Raw genomic sequence first — 18,546 nt, forward strand, 5'->3', positions numbered from 1 at the left:
ATTTTTGCTGTTTGGAGACAAGCACAGTTTAAGGTGAAACGGGACGCCGTGTTATTTTTCCTATCTTGCCTCTCTTTCTAACAATTTGCCTCGCGATTTTGAAGATGGTAATCTCGAGACCTATCGCACTGAAGATGCTGAAAACCAATCAGCATATGCACTGCAAGTGAGCATACACAATGATAGGTTTTTGTTGCAAAATATGAAGTAGAATCTGAGATTACCATCTTAGTAGCAACAGAGCAATGGCGGATATTTTCTCGACCGTCCCGTCCGCCCTTAAGCACCGTACATTACTCCCTGCGCCGTAGAGCTAGTGCTGCGATTGTCTCTCGCACAATTACGAAAGCTCTCACTCATACGTCTCTTGTCTCTCGGCAAAACGGGAGACAAGCACTTGAGATTGTGTGAAGCACATGCTTTTTTCGCACCACACGGTGCATGCCGCCAATCCCTGTCTGGCATACGCCACAAGAAATGCTTTGAAAAACTTCTCACTGAAATATTGAAGATTTCATACAGCACTCCTGAAAAATGCAGCCAAAAATATGTTTGGGGAACTTCTGAAATTGGATGAATCATTAAAGTTTTGATGAAGCTTAAGGATTCTTGGTAAAAACAGTTTGAACTCAGAGATGAACAAAAGATTCTTGAAGAAATGTTTTGACAAACTTCTGGATTCATTTCAAATACATAATACTTTTGAAATAACTCCACCAGATTTTTCATCACTATCACGTGCATGGAGATTTTCATAAGAAACTCTAAAATGAACTCCATCATAAACTCTTTCGGATTTCAGCGAAAAGCTGCTAAACAAATGACGTCACAACTATCTCCAGTAATTTCATCAGAAATGTATCTCGCATTTGTAACAGAAATTGTTCTGCAAACTCTAAAATTTATTGAAAACTTCCGATTAACTCGAGATAAACCAATCCAGGGGAATACAATGCACTGTTTGTTATCGTATTTCGATCCGATAAACTTATTTCACATATTCAATCATTACCAGTTTTTGAATTACGTGGATATAGGGTGATGTAAACTGAATTTTTAAATACAGGAATGTGTTAAACACTAATAAAAAGTATAGTAATTCAGAAGTTCATCTATAATCTTAGCTGCAAATCCACCTTCACTTCTCCAAAATACAATAAAATTGTAGCTAAAGGTCGACATAACAATGGTTTAATAAGCGGCGCAGCCGAAACTTTTTTTAAAACAAGGAAAATTTGTGCAGCAATTTTGGTATTGTTGTTTTACCAAAATTCTTCTAAATGTTGTCATATTTACGAAAATAGTGACTTTAGTGACCATTTTACTGAAAAAAGTGACTTTAGTGACTTTTTCATGCAAATAGTGACTTTTTAGTGAGTGACTCGAAAATAGTGACCAAATCACTAAAAAGTGACTCACTACCAGGCCTGCATAACTCTTCCAGGAATTACGCGAGGCATTTGTTCAGAAGTTTCTCCAGGCATTCCTTCAGGGTTCTCTCTAGAGATTTTCTCAGGAATTGCTTCAAGGATTCCTCTAGGAATTCCTCCAAGGATTCCTTCTGAAATTTCTCTAAGATTTCCTCTGGGAATTCCTCAAGAGTTTTCTTCTGAAATTTTTCTAGGGATACCTCCCAGAATTTCTCCAGAATTTCCTCCAAGGAATCCTCCAGAATTGGATGTTTTCTAGGATTGCCAGATTGAGATCTCTTCAGATATTTCTCTAGGTATTTTAGGGATGTACCCAAGAACTTCTACAGGATCACTTGATGATTTTTTTTAATCATTTTAAGAATTTCTGGAAGAATTCCTCCAGCGAATAGTATTGGAAGATATTTTAAAAAGGACTCATACAATACCCAGGAAATTCTAGGTTAGTCTTCAAAAGAGTTCGTAATGTCCAAAAGATTTCAGCTATAACTTCTCATGAATGTTTTGTAGACATTAAAAAAAACAGAGCAAAATAATGCACGAGTAACTAAAATAAAGTAAATAAAATTTCTCATCTTCCAGAAATTGGTCACCGCCACCAGAACCACGTTGATTTATGTAGACAACATAGTGACTGCTAAAGGGTTAAATAATGCTTTTCGAATATAATGTTATTATATTCAATTTCATCGTATTGCGTTTAGTTAAAATAGCAAGTAGGTACAAAATTGCTAAGGCTGCTTATCCCCCCTGACCAAAAAGCTGGCTACGCCCTCGAAGTGGTGCTTGGTTGGTCGCGATGATTCTGAAATGCCGACTGGAACGTAAGTGTAGAATTAGCTCTAAGTTAAAATACACATAAATAAAAACAACAACAGCCGACTGGAAGTTGGCAGCGCGTTTTGTTGTGAAAGCGTCATACAATACTAGGTCTTCATTCACCGCTTATGCTCCATTCACCGTTCGTTTCATACGATTTGAATACAAAATGTATGAAACGAGCGGTGAATGACGACCACGTACACTTTAAGTATGCTTTTGATAGAGCCGGTCTAAGGATTCCTAAACTGCCCCCACTCGCATAACATTATTCTTCTTGGCGTAACGTGCCCACTGAGACAAAGCCTGCTTCTCAGCTTTCAGCTATGAGTGTTCTATGGGACTGTTCATAAACCACGTAGACCAAATTTTGGCTATTTCAGAAACCCCACCACCCCACCCCCCTTCCCTTCGTAAACTTCTGTTCGTACAATTTGTATGGAACGTAGACTGTGGTCAGACCCCTCCTCCCCCCCCAAAAAGTCTACGTTTTTTATGAACGGCCCCACAGTTATTAGCTCAGAGCTTCCTCTGCCCATGACCATTTTGAATGTGTATATCGTGTGGTAGGCACAAAGATACGCCATATCCAAGGAAGTTAAGGAAATTTCCACATGCCCGAAGATAGTATAAAGCTTAAAATGCCCCCAAGTTTTCCTGGATATTTCCTTAATTTTAGATTAGTTCGCACTTCAGGTCAAAGGAAATTTCTCAACAACGAAAACGATAGGTACCGACAATATTATTTCCTATTCATATATCTGTAACTGAATCTATTAAACCGACAACATAGGGTTTCCTTTCCTCTAAGCCCTAATAAAACCGTTCCACATCAGACGCTCCCACCTGGCTTTGGTTGTTCAATCCCTCGGAGCTCACCTCAATGGAATTGATCCGGATCATCGTCTGCTGGGTGCGGAAGAAATTGATCCTCATGTACTGCTTCCTCCGCTTCTTGCGGAAATGCGTTTTCGTGTGAGATAGCGATTTCTCAATTATCGTCGCCCGAACCTCCACCAATCCCTGGGGCACCAGAGGTCTTCCTACGAGCGAGAAGTCCTTCCCTCCAGCCAACAGCACCTTATCCAGCCGGATTTGGTCCCCGTTGGTGGGCGGCCAGTAGCCCTCCACTATGATAACGTCCCCGGATGTGATTTTAAATTGCTTTCCACACAGTTGAACCACGGCGAAAAGGCGGCCTTCGGTGCCGGATTGCACCTGCTTGTTCACATCCTCCAAGGCAGCACCACTCTGCTGCGACGATACCAGCGACGAGTTTAAGCGGGAAAGGAGCGAACTAGCTGGTGGTAAACCGGCAACAGCCGGAAATTGCAGTCTAGATGCAGGTATCGCCGCGGTCCGCAGCACATCTAGAATCAAAACAACGATTACATCAACATCAGTTCGTTCAAGATCAGAACGTGCAATGGGATATTACTTACTGGTGATCAGGTTTGTGCAGGGGACTCTAAATAGGGATGTTAATCGATTCAGCATCATTTTCAAGCGAAAAGCAAAATACTTTTTTTTCTAAAACCACTGATTTATTGGAATTTTACAAAAAAGAATATTCACGGTATCAAAATCGGCATGCTGGCTGACCTCCGTCCGACGATGCTTTTGTTATGGTCTTTGACAGTTAAGTCCCACAGTTGATCTAAGTGGTGTTTGCCATTAGGTATCGATTTATTACGCCTCCCAGAAGATACACCGTCTACAGCAGCGCTGCCAGTTTTGCTGCTGCCCATTTTACGCAAGATTATACGAATTTTACGATTTTAAATGAAAAATTTGATAGAAGGTGGCGTCCTAACTCGTGAATATCAACTGCATGAAGCGGGCGAAGAGGGGAGGGGGTAGGCATTACTAGTTTTGCCAAGTCGAGATATCTCGAAAAAGCAAAAAAGGCTAAATACCGATTATTTGTAATATTTTATTTAAATTATTTAAATTACCTTTTATTTTTTATTTTTGGGGTGATACTCGGGGTGATACACAAATAATGTCACCCATAAACTACCGTTTTCAACTCCCTCCCCCCTATGTCGTACTTTTTGTATGGGACCTTACCATTGTTTGTATGGACCGTCACGTTCTACAAAACCTCTTCGCCCCCTGAAAACGTAACGTAACTTGTGCACGCCCCGGGACATTTTGGCTTGGGAAAACTAATTAATCGAAATACACCCTTCATTACGCACTAATGTCGTTTTCGTTTTTGCGGTGGAGCTACACCGGTGCAGCACTTTTACACCGAAAGTGTTCGTTTTTGATTTTCGTGCTGCACCGGTGTAGCACTTTTCCTGCACCGCTCAAGATAGTGCAGCACTCAAAAATTCGAGAGTGTAGCGGGTGTACACCGTGTCCACCAATCAACGTTTGCATAGTTGTAAATATTTTGGTTTTTATTCACGCACACTAATGCAACTGCACCAGTGAAGAGAATTGGGTTCTTTAGGGGTAAACGGATTATTTCATAATCGGATTCTCCGCCCAAAAATTAGTCGAAATCCAAAATTTCATAATTTTTGGAGTTCGGGAACCATTTTTAAAATGCATTTAAAGTTTGTATGGGGAAAATTTTTTGTTCGGGTCGAACTGTCACTTTATCGATTGAACTGTCATTCTATCCACGAAAATGAAAACTGTTTTGTTTATTTAACTATCAAAACAAAGGTATTGGAATCCAATAAAATCACGTTATGCTCAGTAAAATGAGCTCTTTCTATTAGGCTTTAGAAAATTGCAATTTTTTATTCACTAAACAACCCAATTTTCAGACAAAAGAGGCACAAAACAAGCAACAAAGAAGACGCGGCGATTACTCTTTATCCCAAGCTTTATCCCTACTGGTAACAGATAATGACATGATCTCGAAAATTTTTGTTGCAGACAAAACTGAAGCTGAATTTGTTGCGTACTTTTCAACTCGTGAATAATCAATTATTACTGACCCAAAATTGAAACTTTTTGATGATACACACACTCAATCCTGAATTGCCTGTTCAGCACTTTTTTGACGAAAATAGAACAGCAGAAATATTTCGGTAGGGGGCTATCCATTAATTACGTAAGGGTTTATAGGGGGAGGGGGGGGTTTGAGAAATCTTACGCGCCATACAAAAATGTTTGGGTTTCCATACAAAAAATCTTACAAGGGGGGGAGGGGGTGTCGAAAAATCGCAAAAATTCCCTTACGTAATTAATGGGCAGCCCCTAGCTTCGGTAACCGATTTTACTGAGGCTCAGTACAACAAATGTCAATACCGGGTGCAAAAGGTAAACAATGCAGTATAGCTGTATTCAGCTGTTCTATTTTCATCAAAAAATTACCGAATACGGTATTCCAAATTAAGTGTGCATATTCAGTAGCGTTGCAGTGTTTACCAAAAACCGAATTAAGACGTCGCACTTGACTTCAAACTGGGGACCACATCTAGTACTTCATTTGGTCCCCAGGTACCCAAGTATGACAGATCGAAGTTTACCTTTTTTCGACTCACCTTGAACGTGTAATTTACTCAATATTTTTTGTAGTAGGCTATGTTGATGTGTTAATGACATTGATGAAAAAAGGAAAAGTTTTGACTTTTTGTGCACATTTGGCGAAAGTCTGCATGGGGAAAGGAAGGTGTTTTTCTTGCATGTAATAAAAGAAAATCAACCCTTTATGTACTTCCGTAATGGGATGGCTCATAAGCTTGCTTGTATGTCCCAACTGATGTGCATTTTCTGTTATGCCACCAACAATCCGTACGCTTTGTGTCTTGGAATTTCCCCAGGGCTATAATTTGTTCTCAACAAATCAAGTAAGATCTAATGATCATTGCTATCAAGCGTTTCCCATTAGCTTAAGGTGACTTGGTGCATCACAGAATTTTCATAGGAATCATTGACTTTTTAATTTTCAATGATTGTTTGCCTCGCGTTTTTGAAGTGATAAAAAACGGGAAATTTTGCAGTCTCGCAGTAGAAAAAGTATCATCACACTCACCACGAGTGAGCATATGGGATGATACATTTTCATCCGAATTTGCGCTTTGGTAACTGAGTTTTATCACTTTGAAATTTCGAGCGAGATTTCAATGATGCTGATGACGCACTACGCGTCGTTAAAGAACGATCTTCAATAACGTGCTCCCTCGGTTTGGAAGAGGATGGCAACCACTGCCGGAGGTTTGCCCTCTCACTGTCAAACGATGAGGTTGGTTACGAATAATCTCAAATGAAAGTTCTACTTTAGAATTTAAAACAAATTATCATAAAACCTCAATTCAATCTCAATGTATTTTTCAAAATTATGCTAAATATATCTGGAATTTCATAAAGAAAATAATCTTGGCAGACAGGTGACGTGCTGGACCAGGCAAAAACTACAGGATCAGCAGCAGTCAGCAGATAGACACCTGGAAACATCCGGCAGCACTCGCCGGTGGCGATTTTTGCGTCAGTAAAGAACCGGTGACGCAACTTTCTTCAAACCCCACACGGAGAAACTGAAAAACTCAAAATTAGGTACTTTTAAACTCAATTTTGAGTTCTTTTTCATCTCCCTTTTCATGCGCTCTTTCTGTTGTTGTCAGAGAGTGAAGAGAGAAACAGCCCAACTTTTGCAGTTCCGTGCGTCAAGCCAAAACTGAGTTTATAGCACAGTACTCAAATTTGAGTGAATACAACCTAGTCAAAATTGCGGTTGGGTGGAAAAAACTTAAAATTAGGTATTTTTTCAACATGGAAGCAAGCGGGAACAACCCAACAAAAACATCGATTCCATCAACTCAAAATTGGCTTGACGCACGCAACCCCGAAGTTGGGTGGAAAGAACTCACTTTTGGGTAGTTTCGTCTCTCCGTGCAGTAGCGAGTTAGTTCGCGACAGTTCAGCGACAAATTGGTTTAATATCCTGGAATGACCACAAGGCAGCTCTACCGGGTTCCTTAAATAAAACAAACGTTAGATTAACATGAAAATTCATTTAAAGAATACCGTCTACCATGCACTAAGCAGTGTACCGCGATTGTTTATTGTTGAGTAAACAGCAATTTTCTCTTAGCAACAGATTTTCAGTTCAGAGCAAAGTACAAGGTTGCTCAAGAAACAGGTATAGTATATGATTTTTCTGTTCTAGTACTTCATGGGCCCAAAAATTTCTATGGGTTGTATGGAAGTTGGACGTCTTAGTTATGTCTTTGGTGTTTACCGACTCGAAGTTACCGCTCGTAAATCACAATGCAAGGCCGAGTGCAAGGCTTAAAAATCTTTAAACTCGTGGTGCATGATCTTTGTCCTATTCTGTTCAAGTTGGGACAAACCTATGTCGCATTGGGAAGAATATCGCAATAAATTCAGGTTGTGACATTGTCGTTATTGTTGCGTGATGGTTGAATTTTGATTCACTAAACTGCACCGAAAATGTTCGTTTTGCAGTGAAAAGTTTAGCACGAACAAGAGCACGAAGCGGTGTAGCTCCGCCACAAAAACGGAAACGACATATTTATTCCTTTGTTTTTCAAGTTCGAGTAAAGTACAATTCCGATTAGAATACTATGCTTGATCGTATTATTCAATATAAATAAGATTTCGTCTTTAATTTTAGGACCCTATTGTAGCTATTCCGTGCAGCTGCTGGCCTCTGTAAATAATTAAGAATATTTTCAAAAGTTAGTGGATTACATCCCAGATTACTGGGAATTCCTGAGAATCTTAAGAGATTTTCAGGAATTACTTAAGTATATTTTGCAGAGCTACTGATTTCTATAAATAATAAACTATTTTACGAGACGTTCTACCGGTGGGCCGCTCATTGTTATTGTTTACATTTGATGTTTTTGTTTTCCCGAAAAGTTGCATAACATTTGATGAGCGCCAATCAGATTTTAGCTAGCAGAGATGTTTCGATTTCTAATGTGGCATGTATCAATCCCCCGAGCTGCAACATGTCACAAGCAGATGAAAAAACATCCCCACGGTCTACGGGTATTGATTATAGTGGACGGATTGACGCATTTTCGCAGCTAAATGAATCTTGTTTGTTGGATGGGTCTGTATCACATGTTATGCTAGCGAAAATGTAAATAAATCAGGCCAAACATGTCTAAAGGTCCTATCTGCAGAAGAGAGGCTCTCTTTGGTTTCCCTCTCTTTCGTTTATATCACGGATGTTTATTTGTATTATGATTGTCTCCTTACATTGAACGACGATCAAAACAATCGTCTTTTGATTTGTACTGCAAAAATAGTTGAAAAGTGTGCCATTACATAAATCCAGCTTTTTACGCTAACGCGAGGGGTGATTCGAATATGACGTTTCTTGCCGACATTCGAATTTCAGTTCAATGCCATCCTAGTAGACTGTTTAAGAGTTTGTTGATGAAAGTGTCAAAAATTTTCACGGGATCAGCCATCTTCAGCGTAGTTTGAAATGGTTTCCTATTTATACTTCAATTAATCTAGATTTTGGGTCTTTTTAGGTCAACTGAGAGCAGGTGTAACGCAATTTAATTGGAAGTCCGAGAGTTCAAATTGGCTAAATTCGCGAAAACTTTAACGCACTCACTCGATTTCACCGTGTTTGGCGACGCAGTTGAAAAGCAACATACTGCCCAAGCCTGGATTTGATCTGGATGCATTATTTGAGCTGAACAATATTTATGTTTTCATTATAAGAAACGGAATGGAAAATATTTCTTATCAACAGACGAAATAGTTTTATTAACCCTCGAGCAGTCACGTCTACGTCCACCTTCAACGGCCCACGCTCACGCTGTGTATCACAAGCGTGGTTTTTTTAATGGTGCGTGTACTCAGTACACGACGTGACCGGATTAACTTGATCAAGACTAAATTATTACTATACAAATATTGACCATAGGCTTCATCCCTAACCGTTTTCATTACTTTTGGTTTATTTAGATCGAGATTTAAACGACATTCTGCTGTATACGAGATCATTAAAGGAAAAAAAAGCTGCTTTAGGCTCTTTTCCACTGGACACCGCCAAATGGAAAGTGCTTCGCGGTGTGGGTAAGATTCAATCGTCAAGAGTATCAGGAGGGTATATTAACGAATTTCCACATAAAAATCCAGTCAATATGCATTGAGTCCTTTTACAGCTGACCTAAAAAGTAAAAAATAAACTAGGATTTGTCCTGCAGAATAAATAGAAAACACCATTTCAAAAAACGCTGAGGAACACTGTTGGTACAAAACAAATACCGTGAAAATTTTTGACACTTCAATCAACAAACTTTCTAACAGTCTACTAGGATAGCATTGAACTGAAATTCAGTTGTCGGCAAGAAACGTCATATTCGAATCACCCCTCGCGTTAGCGTAAAAAGCTGGATAGCAATAATTGGGTTTTTAAATTAAGAAAAATGTTTCGATTTTTTTATTTTATACGAAAGAGCACCTTTTTCTGAGCCACTATGATTTTTTCCAGATTTTTAGAACTTTATTTTGGTACCTAAAATCAATTTCAAAGAGATTTTTTGAAATCACCTTTTGACAGCTGGGTAACTGTTTGACAGCTCCACCCAGTACAAAATGCGACGAGGGGTGATTCGACAAATCGCTCCCATACAAACTTCAAATTGATTTTTAAATAGGTTCCTGGGCACCAAAATTCATGAAAATTTGGATTTCGGCTCAGTTTCGCATGCAGATTCAGAATATGGAATTATCTCAGAACCGCTAAAGAAGCCAATTGAAAGAGAAAGTGAACAAAGAGAGCTTCTCAAATGCAGATAGGACCTATTGAAATGTTTGGCCTGAAATGGGCCCAACGGTTGGACTTCAAAACTGGTAAACATTCAAAAAACAGCTGATTTGAAACGTCTCATAAAATGTCTTATATTCTTCTTTTGAAGGATATAAAACCGGTCACGGAAAATAAATAATGCACTGAACGAAAATTACTTGAGCGATACCGTTTGAAGTGCATACCTCGCATTAGGACGCTACTTCCTGTCAAAATTTCATTTATAAAATCGGCTCGTAAAATGGACTATAATAAAAGTAGTAATGGCAACCCTGAAGAATTTTAAATCGAATTCATAAATTCGACCTAACCTTCGTTGCCACAGTAGATTATGATGTAAACAAAAATTAAATTTCCAACGATATTTTGCATGCTAAAACGGTTTTTGGTTGTAAATTTTTGAAAAATCGTATTTTTGTATGTGATTTTGTAAAATTTAAAATATAATTTCATCTAAGTAAGCTTCTCGTTATGCAAGACTTTTTTGAAACGCAGTAAGTAATCAAATCTCTTCCTCAGCATCGAAAGGATGTCCGATCCAGTGCTGCTCCGCCACCTCAAAGGGCACCGAAGTCGAGTAACGGGAATTTCGTTCCACCCGGAAAGCAACCGGTTCGTGTCCGGCTCGACAGATCACACGGCCATCGTTTGGAACATAAACGAACAGGTACGGTGCATGCGCTTTGAAGCCCACACGGATGTTGTGAACGACATCTGCTGGTCGCCGGATGGCCGGATTGTGGCATCGGCTTCCAAGGATCGCACCGTCAAAATCTGGGTCCCGTCGTTGATGGGCAACTGTGACGAGTTTCGGGCGCACACGTCCAACATCCGGTCGGTGGATTTCGACTCAAAAGGGAAGAAGCTGATTACCGCGTCGGACGATAAGTCGGTCAAGTTGTGGAAGGTGTCGCGGAAGCATTTCGTATCCTCGTTTACCGGTCATACCAACTGGGTGCGATGTGCGCGGTTCAGCCCGAACGATAAACTGATAGCTTCGTGTGGGGACGACCGGGCGTTGAAGCTGTTCGATCCACAGTCCGGACAGTGCGTGCACAGCTTCGTGGATCAGAAGGGAGCGGGAAATAAAGTCGCTTGGCATCCGGATGGAACGCTCGTGGCCATTGCATTGGACAATGCCAGGGTCAAGATTTTCGACATCAAGATTCGGAAGCTGATCCAATACTATAGGATCTTTGAGGGTTCAATCAACTCGCTGGATTTCCACCCTTCGGGAAATTATCTGATCACTGGAAGTGATGATGGCGCGGTGAAGATTATTGATCTATTGGAAGGAAGGCACATTTATACGCTGACCGGCCATACCGGACCAGTTACGGCGGTGAAATTTGCGGCAAATGGACAAGTGTTTGCAACCGGAAGCGATGATCGACATGTAAGTATATTGGGTACCAGAACATCTCTAACAAACAACTAGACCAAAATTCATACTAGATTATGTCTAACATACCCTTTCTCTCTTGTAGATCATGATATGGAAGGCAAACTTCAATGGAGAATCGTCAGAAAATTCGCTATACTCGTCAGAGTGTAGTGACATACAGTTGCAGCAGAATAATTCTCGGCCGAGGTTCCCGATGCCCTCGAGTAAAAAACTCAGCTATGATTCTCACGGTACCGACGAAGACGAGGAAGTTCGGTTCATCAAGGGTAAGGAAAACCATCCGGATACTAGCATTCTGGTGGATGCCAGAAAGACGGACAACTTCCACGTAACAGATGTCCACGAGGTTAGCGATTAGTTTTTCTTCAATCCTTATTCTCATATATTATGGTATTTAAGCGTAATCATCGGTAATTTTAAGGAAATTGTAATAAGACTGTGCCAGAAGCCTAACCTTCGCTGTCTGTCGGAATCCTGCTTGAATCCGTCCGCTGGCGGTATTGGATACGACTCCAGCAAAACTAGCTCCAACTTTGAAAAGCACGTCATTCGAAAGCTGGGTCTGATTGAGAGTGCTGTTTCAAGTCTCGAGAGGAGAGTTTCGCTTCTTGAAGATGTTGTGCTCAAACGAAGCTGAGCATTTGGTGGGAAGATATTTCGTTCGTTCTATTTCTCTATTGAAGCAAGTTTATTTTTTAATTGTGCATAGTATTGAACGAATTTATTTTAGTAGCAATCAAAGGTCTAATAGAAACCAGTCACAACACATAAACCCTGTCGCATTTACTATATATTAATAACCATTTCTTGCTGGTTCATTCGTTCGGATGAAATTAGCACATAGTTACACAATATGCCTGCCCAATTTGCGTTTGCGCTGCTACCTATTCGTAACGTAAAAATAAACTGGACTCATTCCTCTCGTTGTCGCAAAATATCAAATTGAATAGTACTCTCAAAGGAAATGTAAGTTGAGAACATCCCTGAATTGCATCTTGCCGCTGGTTATTCCTAGGCTTTCAGTCCAACGTAGCTCGTTTCTTTGCCTGTCTTCTTGATTGTTTCCAACAGCTCATCAGAAGAGAGCATCGAGGTGACAAATACCTTCTTGTTTTCCAAATCAATGTCTACCTTTTCGACTTTTTCTGGAATAAAAAAAAAAGATAAATCAAAGATACAATTATGGAATAAAATAAAATTACTATAATGCAATGCAAGCTGCAGTTGCGAAGATACCTCATTCCACCTAGACGAATTAATTTCAAGATTTCTCTTGTACGAGATAAGCAAAAAACAATTCGATAAAACACCTGAATTATTGAAATTCTAAACTTTCCGTGAAGTTCGCCGTGTTGCGACGTATCTCTCGCTAGCCCGGATTGTCCGTATAAAGACAGACCAGGTAGATAATCGCTTTTGATGGATTTTGTCACTATTTTCAAGTCAGTCATTACTTCCCTGGGAAATGGCACAACCTTGTAATCAGCTTGATTGCTGTCAGGTCTCGGACAGGGATGGCATGCTCCTCAGTGTGAGTGCAAGTGTGCGCGGTTTTAATATGAAAATGAGCTGCACTGTGCACATTTTCAGTGCGGAATGCCATCCCTGGTCTCGGAGCTTAAATATATCTTTACTCTACAGAGAAAGATGCACACTCGTGGCGCCAACAAGAACCGATACTTTACGTGATTAAACAAAGAAGCGTCACGGTGATTTTTTGTTGTTTTTGACATATCTGATTTCTATTTGCAGAAAGGAAATTGATACACAATTGTTCCTTCTTTTTTTTTAAATTATTATTAATCATGCTTTCAATATATTAAAGATACAAGAACAAGAATCCCAAGAAGAACTAGCATAAACGGTTCACTGATAATCAAGCACCATACCGTCAAACATGTCCATTTTGTGTACGCAAAGGTAAATAGCGTTGTCAATTTAATTAACAACGCCTTCTTTCACAGCTCAATACGCAAAATAAGTCTTCCATCTTTCCTCATCCTTAAGGCCACGCAAAACTTAAAAGCCGCCGGGCTAAAATGGTTGCAATGCCTACTCCCAAACTCCACGATGTATTATGGACGATATGAGTTCTTGGACTTGCATTGAAGACTTGGTCCCATGACCAAGGGGGTGCACCAATAAAATAAAATATTTTCAAGTCAGTCACTCCTTAGTCCAAAACGTTTCAGGTAAAGTCAAGTTTTCTGTTGAAGGCAATTATTTTTTAACTATTTTGAGCATTTTGTTTTTTGAAACAGATCGGTAAGTGTTTTCTGGCGCAGGATTTCTTTTAAGAAAAAAAAAATCTTGGAAGAAAATGCCTTTGCCTCGAAGAAATTATGCACAGAAATTCACTTACAGATGTGCTGAAATACATATCTCGACTATATCCCAAACGTGCAGTGACAAAAAATTGCCACCAACGCTGCGTAACGGACGTAGACGGTATTTAAAAGATGAACTACATTTTGTCTATATCTACAACAGTGGTGCTCATCCTGCAGCCCTCCAAGCCTTAAGATGCGGCCCGCGGAGTACTTTAAGACGAATCGAAATTTCTGAACGATTATTTGAAATAACTCGTTAACTTTATTAACAAATCAAACAAAAAAAATGCTGATCAATGATCACAGTGTTGAACACAAATTAAATGATAAATAAACAAAAAGAACAATCCGTTCTGTAAGATTCGAAATCGAAATTTGGCATTTCAGCTAAGTCACGAAGCCAGCTTATAGTTATTTTTATTTATAAATGGAATCAAATGAAAGTTTGTTAAAAATGTCATCTTGAATCATTTAAAAATTAGTTGTTTTTAAGCGCAGGCAATGCAACGCTGAGCAAATATTTCACATTTCGTCTTTTCGAAGAACATAAAAACACAAAGCACGAAGTTTTTGACAAAATTTTCAACAAATCTCAACTTGGTTACCAATATTGTTTAGTTTTCATTGTTTATTTAAATTTCTATTATAAGACTCACATTTCTCTAAACAAAACTTACGAATCCAATTTGAATTGTCTAAGCGAAACTCCTGGACGAACTTAAAGAAAAAAAATCTCAGGCGAGATTCATAAAGCGTCTCCTGTACCTTTTTGGAGAAACTTTTGGATACATTTTTGGGGAAACTCCAGGAAACATTAATAGAGAAAAAATTTAAGCAACTCTAAGCGAAACATATGGAGAAACAAACCTGAAAAAAACACAATGATAAAGTTGTGGCGATACTGCATAGAAATTATAGGAGCATCTCCTAGAAAAATATTCTGGTGCCACTCTAACATAAATTTCTATGTCACAATAGATCTAACAACTGGTCGCAGTGACTTAGATACCCAACAAGGAATAAAAAAAAAACATAAATTTCTCAAACAACTTCAGAATAAATTCCTCGAGCAACAAAAAGAGAATTTTCAGGAGTAACTACAAACAAGATTCCAGGACCAACTGCATCAAGACACAAAAGATGCCTAGAACGCCTGAGGAAAATTTGAACAATAAATTTGAAGCAACTTTAGAAGTTAATGTTGAAGAAACTTCCGGAAACAATTGTTAAAAATCTAATTTTTGAAGAAATTTAATGATGAAGTTTTTCATTAATTTTAGAAGAGACTTTACTAAAATAATTTACTAAAATCTTCTAGAAAACCGTGGAAAATTTTCGGAAAAATCCGGAAGCTTTTCTAGTAGATTTTTTTTTTATCTGTATTAACGAGATTTTTAGCCCTAGGCTAGTTCATCTCGGGACCCACGCTTTACTTCCCTTCCGAAGGAAGAACCCACATTTTGTGAGTTTGTCGGGAGTGGGATTCGATCACAGGTCCTCGGCGTGATAGTCAAGTGTTCTAACCATCACACCAGGTTCGCTCCCTCTAGTAGAAATTCTTGGAAACGATTAAGGCGCTGTCCATAAACTACGTAGACTTTTTTTCGGCCATCTCAGACCCCCCCCCCTCCCCCCTCGTAGACTTTTGTTCATACAAAATTTTCGATATTTGTATGTAGCGTAGACTTTGGCCAGACCCCCCCGTCCCCCCCGTCCCCCCCTTTGACAGTCTACGTAGTTTATGGACAGCCCCTAATGAGGAATTCCTGAAGTAACTTCAGGGCAGTCCAGTGCATGGCAAATCTAAGAGGAGTTCTTGGAAGTGTTCTAAGAGAATTCTAGCAAAACTAAAAGAAACTTCAAAAAAATTTCTCGAAAACCTTCAGGAGCAACTCCACAAGAAATTTCAGGAGAAAATCCAGCAAACCTTTTTGGATCGATTCAAAAGAAATTCTTGTAAAAGCTGCATGACAAGTTCTTGAAGTGACTTCAAGGCAATTCTAGGGGCAACTTCTAAATTGTTTGTTTGAATTAATTTTGAAGCTCAAACGTTTTTCTTAACCAAACTTATGAATCTAAATTGGACTCCACTAAGGGCAATAGATTATAAAGTTTGACCCTTACACAAGTTCAGATTTTTAATAAATATGCTTTAGAATTGTTCTTTTTGTTGTTTTTGTGCATCGATGTTTTATGCGGCCCGCAGATCGATCCCGAATTGCAATATCGGCCCGCGGTATCCTCCAGCCTGAGCACCACTGATCTACAATATAGTAGTTTACGCAACAAGGTGCAGAATGTAGATTTTTTGCAGCACTCGTCGTTCTTATCCAACTCGGCAAGCCTCGTTGGATAAGTACGACGAGTGCTGTAAAAATCGAGTTCTGCATCGAGATGCGTACAACGTTTTTTGCAATTTCATAAATTACCACTTGAGGATAGTTTTTAACAAAAATTTTACATCAAACTGCACACTGATAATCATAGCCATGTTTAAGAAAATCTGATCATAGCAGGTTATACTGTGCAGTTGTCACAATTTTTCAAAACTGCGTCCAGAAAGCATCAAGAAGTTGATCAAAACTGAAAACAGTGCTGTAATGGTTCGTTACGCAACGCTAATTAGTGCTGTAATGAACCATTACAGCACTGATAATTTAGTGTAGGAAAGTAGGCCTTGTCCTGTCAGATTTGCGTGAGGTAAAACAGCCTATTACGATGAGAAATTGCAAAAATAACATATAACTCACTCATCTCCACACACCTGGCCAAGTCCTTGTAAGCATTTTTTTTTTAAATCCTATAATCAACATAGAAAGAACTGAATCAGTTTCCAGTAGATGACAGGATGGTTAAAATATCTAATATTTAAAAGATTAATTACATTTTTTCACTAGTGTAATTCAGGATTGTTACATTTGTAAGAAGGCTTCCAATGTTGAGAGACACAAAACATGCATCCTTATTTGGGTAAGCCTTGTGCCGGACCCGGTCCCGTTGTCAACCAACTGTTGGCTATTTGCTTACCTTTTAGCTTCCCAAGCACGCGTTCCACCGCCCCCGAACAACCGGTGCAGGTCATTTCCACCTTGAATTCGTGCGTTGGCTGGAACCACCGATAAACATTGTTAGAGTGTATTGGCGCAAAACATCAGTGTCCATCAGTGCTCAAGCCAAGATGAAGACGCCGAAGAGCGTCTTATCGCTAACCATTGAGGATGCTAATATTTGTATAGAAACTAATAGGCATTCAAAAGTAGGGCCACTAATCTAATCTTGATTGAGACTGATGGGTTGTATTGTGATCATTCATGAATATCCACTTGGCAACTAACTTGTACACGATTCCTAGGGTGTATTTGAGATACTTACTGTTGTCATTATGATTTTAGGATAATTTTCCTTTGATTTAAATTAATTTCACAGTTCTTAAACTTCGTCTTCTCGTATATGTCTTGTGCAGAACGTCCTTTACGTTGGACTGTAATCGTCTAGATGACAGCAAATAATGTTTCGGTCTTCTGTATAAGAAATGACATTTCAGTTGTTTTTCTATGTGTTCAGTGCCATACATGCACATTCATGATGGTAGTGTGGAATGCTTCTATATTTCATACATTGCCATCCATTCTGCTCATTATAATGAGATGTTTGTGGGTAGATTGACTGGTTCGAATACATGCATAATTTGTATAACATGAGTGTGATTGACAGCATAAATGCAGGCGAATGTTATTTTATTATGCCTCAAACGCAACGATTGCGAAACGACAACGGAAGCGGAACCGAATCAGATAGAACGAATCAAACTTTCTTCTACATCTCAAGCACAGTAGTTACAAATTTCCTTTGTTGTCAATGTTTTGCTCAAGATGCTCAAAATGCAGTTCTTGATCCATTTTGAAACTCCCATACGCTGATGGACAGGACCTTAATTTTACTTTCTATAGACGGAGAAAAAAGTTTGGCTAATACATGAAAATGTTAGTTTACACAAATCAGAATAGCAAACTGAAATTACCTTTTCTTATCAGTTAGACTGAGGCATAAGTGTCCTCTGCTGTACGTAGGAGTCTTCTCCGTTCGACTCGGTCCATGGCTGTGCGTCCCCAGTTCCGCACTCTGCGAAGGGTCTGCAAATCGTCCTCCACTTGATCGACCCACCTAACTCGCTGCGCACTACGTCTTCTTGTATCGGTCACATGACTCTCGAGAACCATTTTAATCGGGTTGCTATCCGACATCCTGATGACGTGACCCGCCCATCATAGCCTCTCTATTTTCGTGGTGTGGATGATGGTTGGTTCTTTCAGCAGCTTATGCAGTTCGTGGTTCATTCGGCTTCTCCAAGTCCCGCCTTCCATCTGCACTCCGCCGTAGATGGTGACTTGATGGGTGGCGGGAATGACTTGGCACAGTCCTCAGGAGCGCTTGAGTTGGCCGTATTTCGACGGACGGCCGATGGACAACCTGGGAAGTCCCAGTGCTGATAGTTTGGAGATTTCCTATCACTAGCACTCTTTAACTCGTGTCGTTTCGGTTCTTAGACCTTCAGGGCTACTCACTACACGGTTGGAACTTCGTGAACAACGGTATTCAGTCGTGAGTTAAACTCTTTGGCGATTAGCGAACTGATAATGTAGCGTGTCACTAACTTTACACTTCGACCAGGTCAAACCTGACTATAACTTTGAAAAATAGGACTCTGTACACTTTGAAATATTTCCCAGGATTAAGAGACCTCATGGTGGGTGCAGAGGGCTTTTATCTCCTTTGGGTAGATTTCCCTCCTATCGGATGATG

General features: G+C 39.6%; 3 protein-coding genes across 5 annotated transcripts in view; 1 reads left to right on the top strand and 2 right to left on the bottom strand.

Annotated features, from left to right (window-relative positions):
- Positions 1 to 2,991: 2,991 nt before the first annotated feature.
- Positions 2,992 to 3,881, bottom strand: LOC109415954 (large ribosomal subunit protein bL21m). The gene is made up of 2 exons (XM_019689923.3): positions 3,692 to 3,881; positions 2,992 to 3,619 (listed from the first exon to the last, which is right to left on the bottom strand). The coding sequence occupies exons 1-2, from the start codon at positions 3,747 to 3,749 to the stop codon at positions 3,063 to 3,065; spliced, it is 615 nt and encodes a 204-aa protein (XP_019545468.3). The 5' UTR covers positions 3,750 to 3,881; the 3' UTR covers positions 2,992 to 3,062.
- Positions 3,882 to 10,326: 6,445 nt separating this feature from the next.
- The window catches only part of LOC109418709 (POC1 centriolar protein homolog), a 35,856-nt gene continuing 27,636 nt past the window's right edge, over positions 10,327 to 18,546 (top strand). The window contains exons 1-4 of one of the 3 annotated variants that reach the window (XM_062861273.1): positions 10,327 to 10,465; positions 10,528 to 11,404; positions 11,496 to 11,759; positions 11,835 to 12,355. In XM_062861273.1, coding sequence (XP_062717257.1) covers positions 10,538 to 11,404; positions 11,496 to 11,759; positions 11,835 to 12,050 — 1,347 coding nt within the window. In that variant the 5' untranslated portion in view covers positions 10,327 to 10,465; positions 10,528 to 10,537 and the 3' untranslated portion in view covers positions 12,051 to 12,355. Of the gene's footprint in view, positions 10,466 to 10,527; positions 11,405 to 11,495; positions 12,356 to 18,546 lie in introns of those variants that run through there. The other 2 variants (XM_062861274.1, XM_019692949.3) reach the window with 2 other exon arrangements.
- LOC109418710 (copper transport protein ATOX1) lies at positions 12,101 to 17,276 on the bottom strand. Its single transcript, XM_019692950.3, has 3 exons — positions 17,116 to 17,276; positions 16,771 to 16,849; positions 12,101 to 12,558 (listed from the first exon to the last, which is right to left on the bottom strand). The coding sequence occupies exons 1-3, from the start codon at positions 17,122 to 17,124 to the stop codon at positions 12,425 to 12,427; spliced, it is 222 nt and encodes a 73-aa protein (XP_019548495.1). The 5' UTR covers positions 17,125 to 17,276; the 3' UTR covers positions 12,101 to 12,424.

This window comes from Aedes albopictus, chromosome 3 (genome assembly GCF_035046485.1).
Source record: "Aedes albopictus strain Foshan chromosome 3, AalbF5, whole genome shotgun sequence".
Taxonomy (NCBI): Eukaryota; Metazoa; Arthropoda; class Insecta; order Diptera; family Culicidae; genus Aedes; species Aedes albopictus.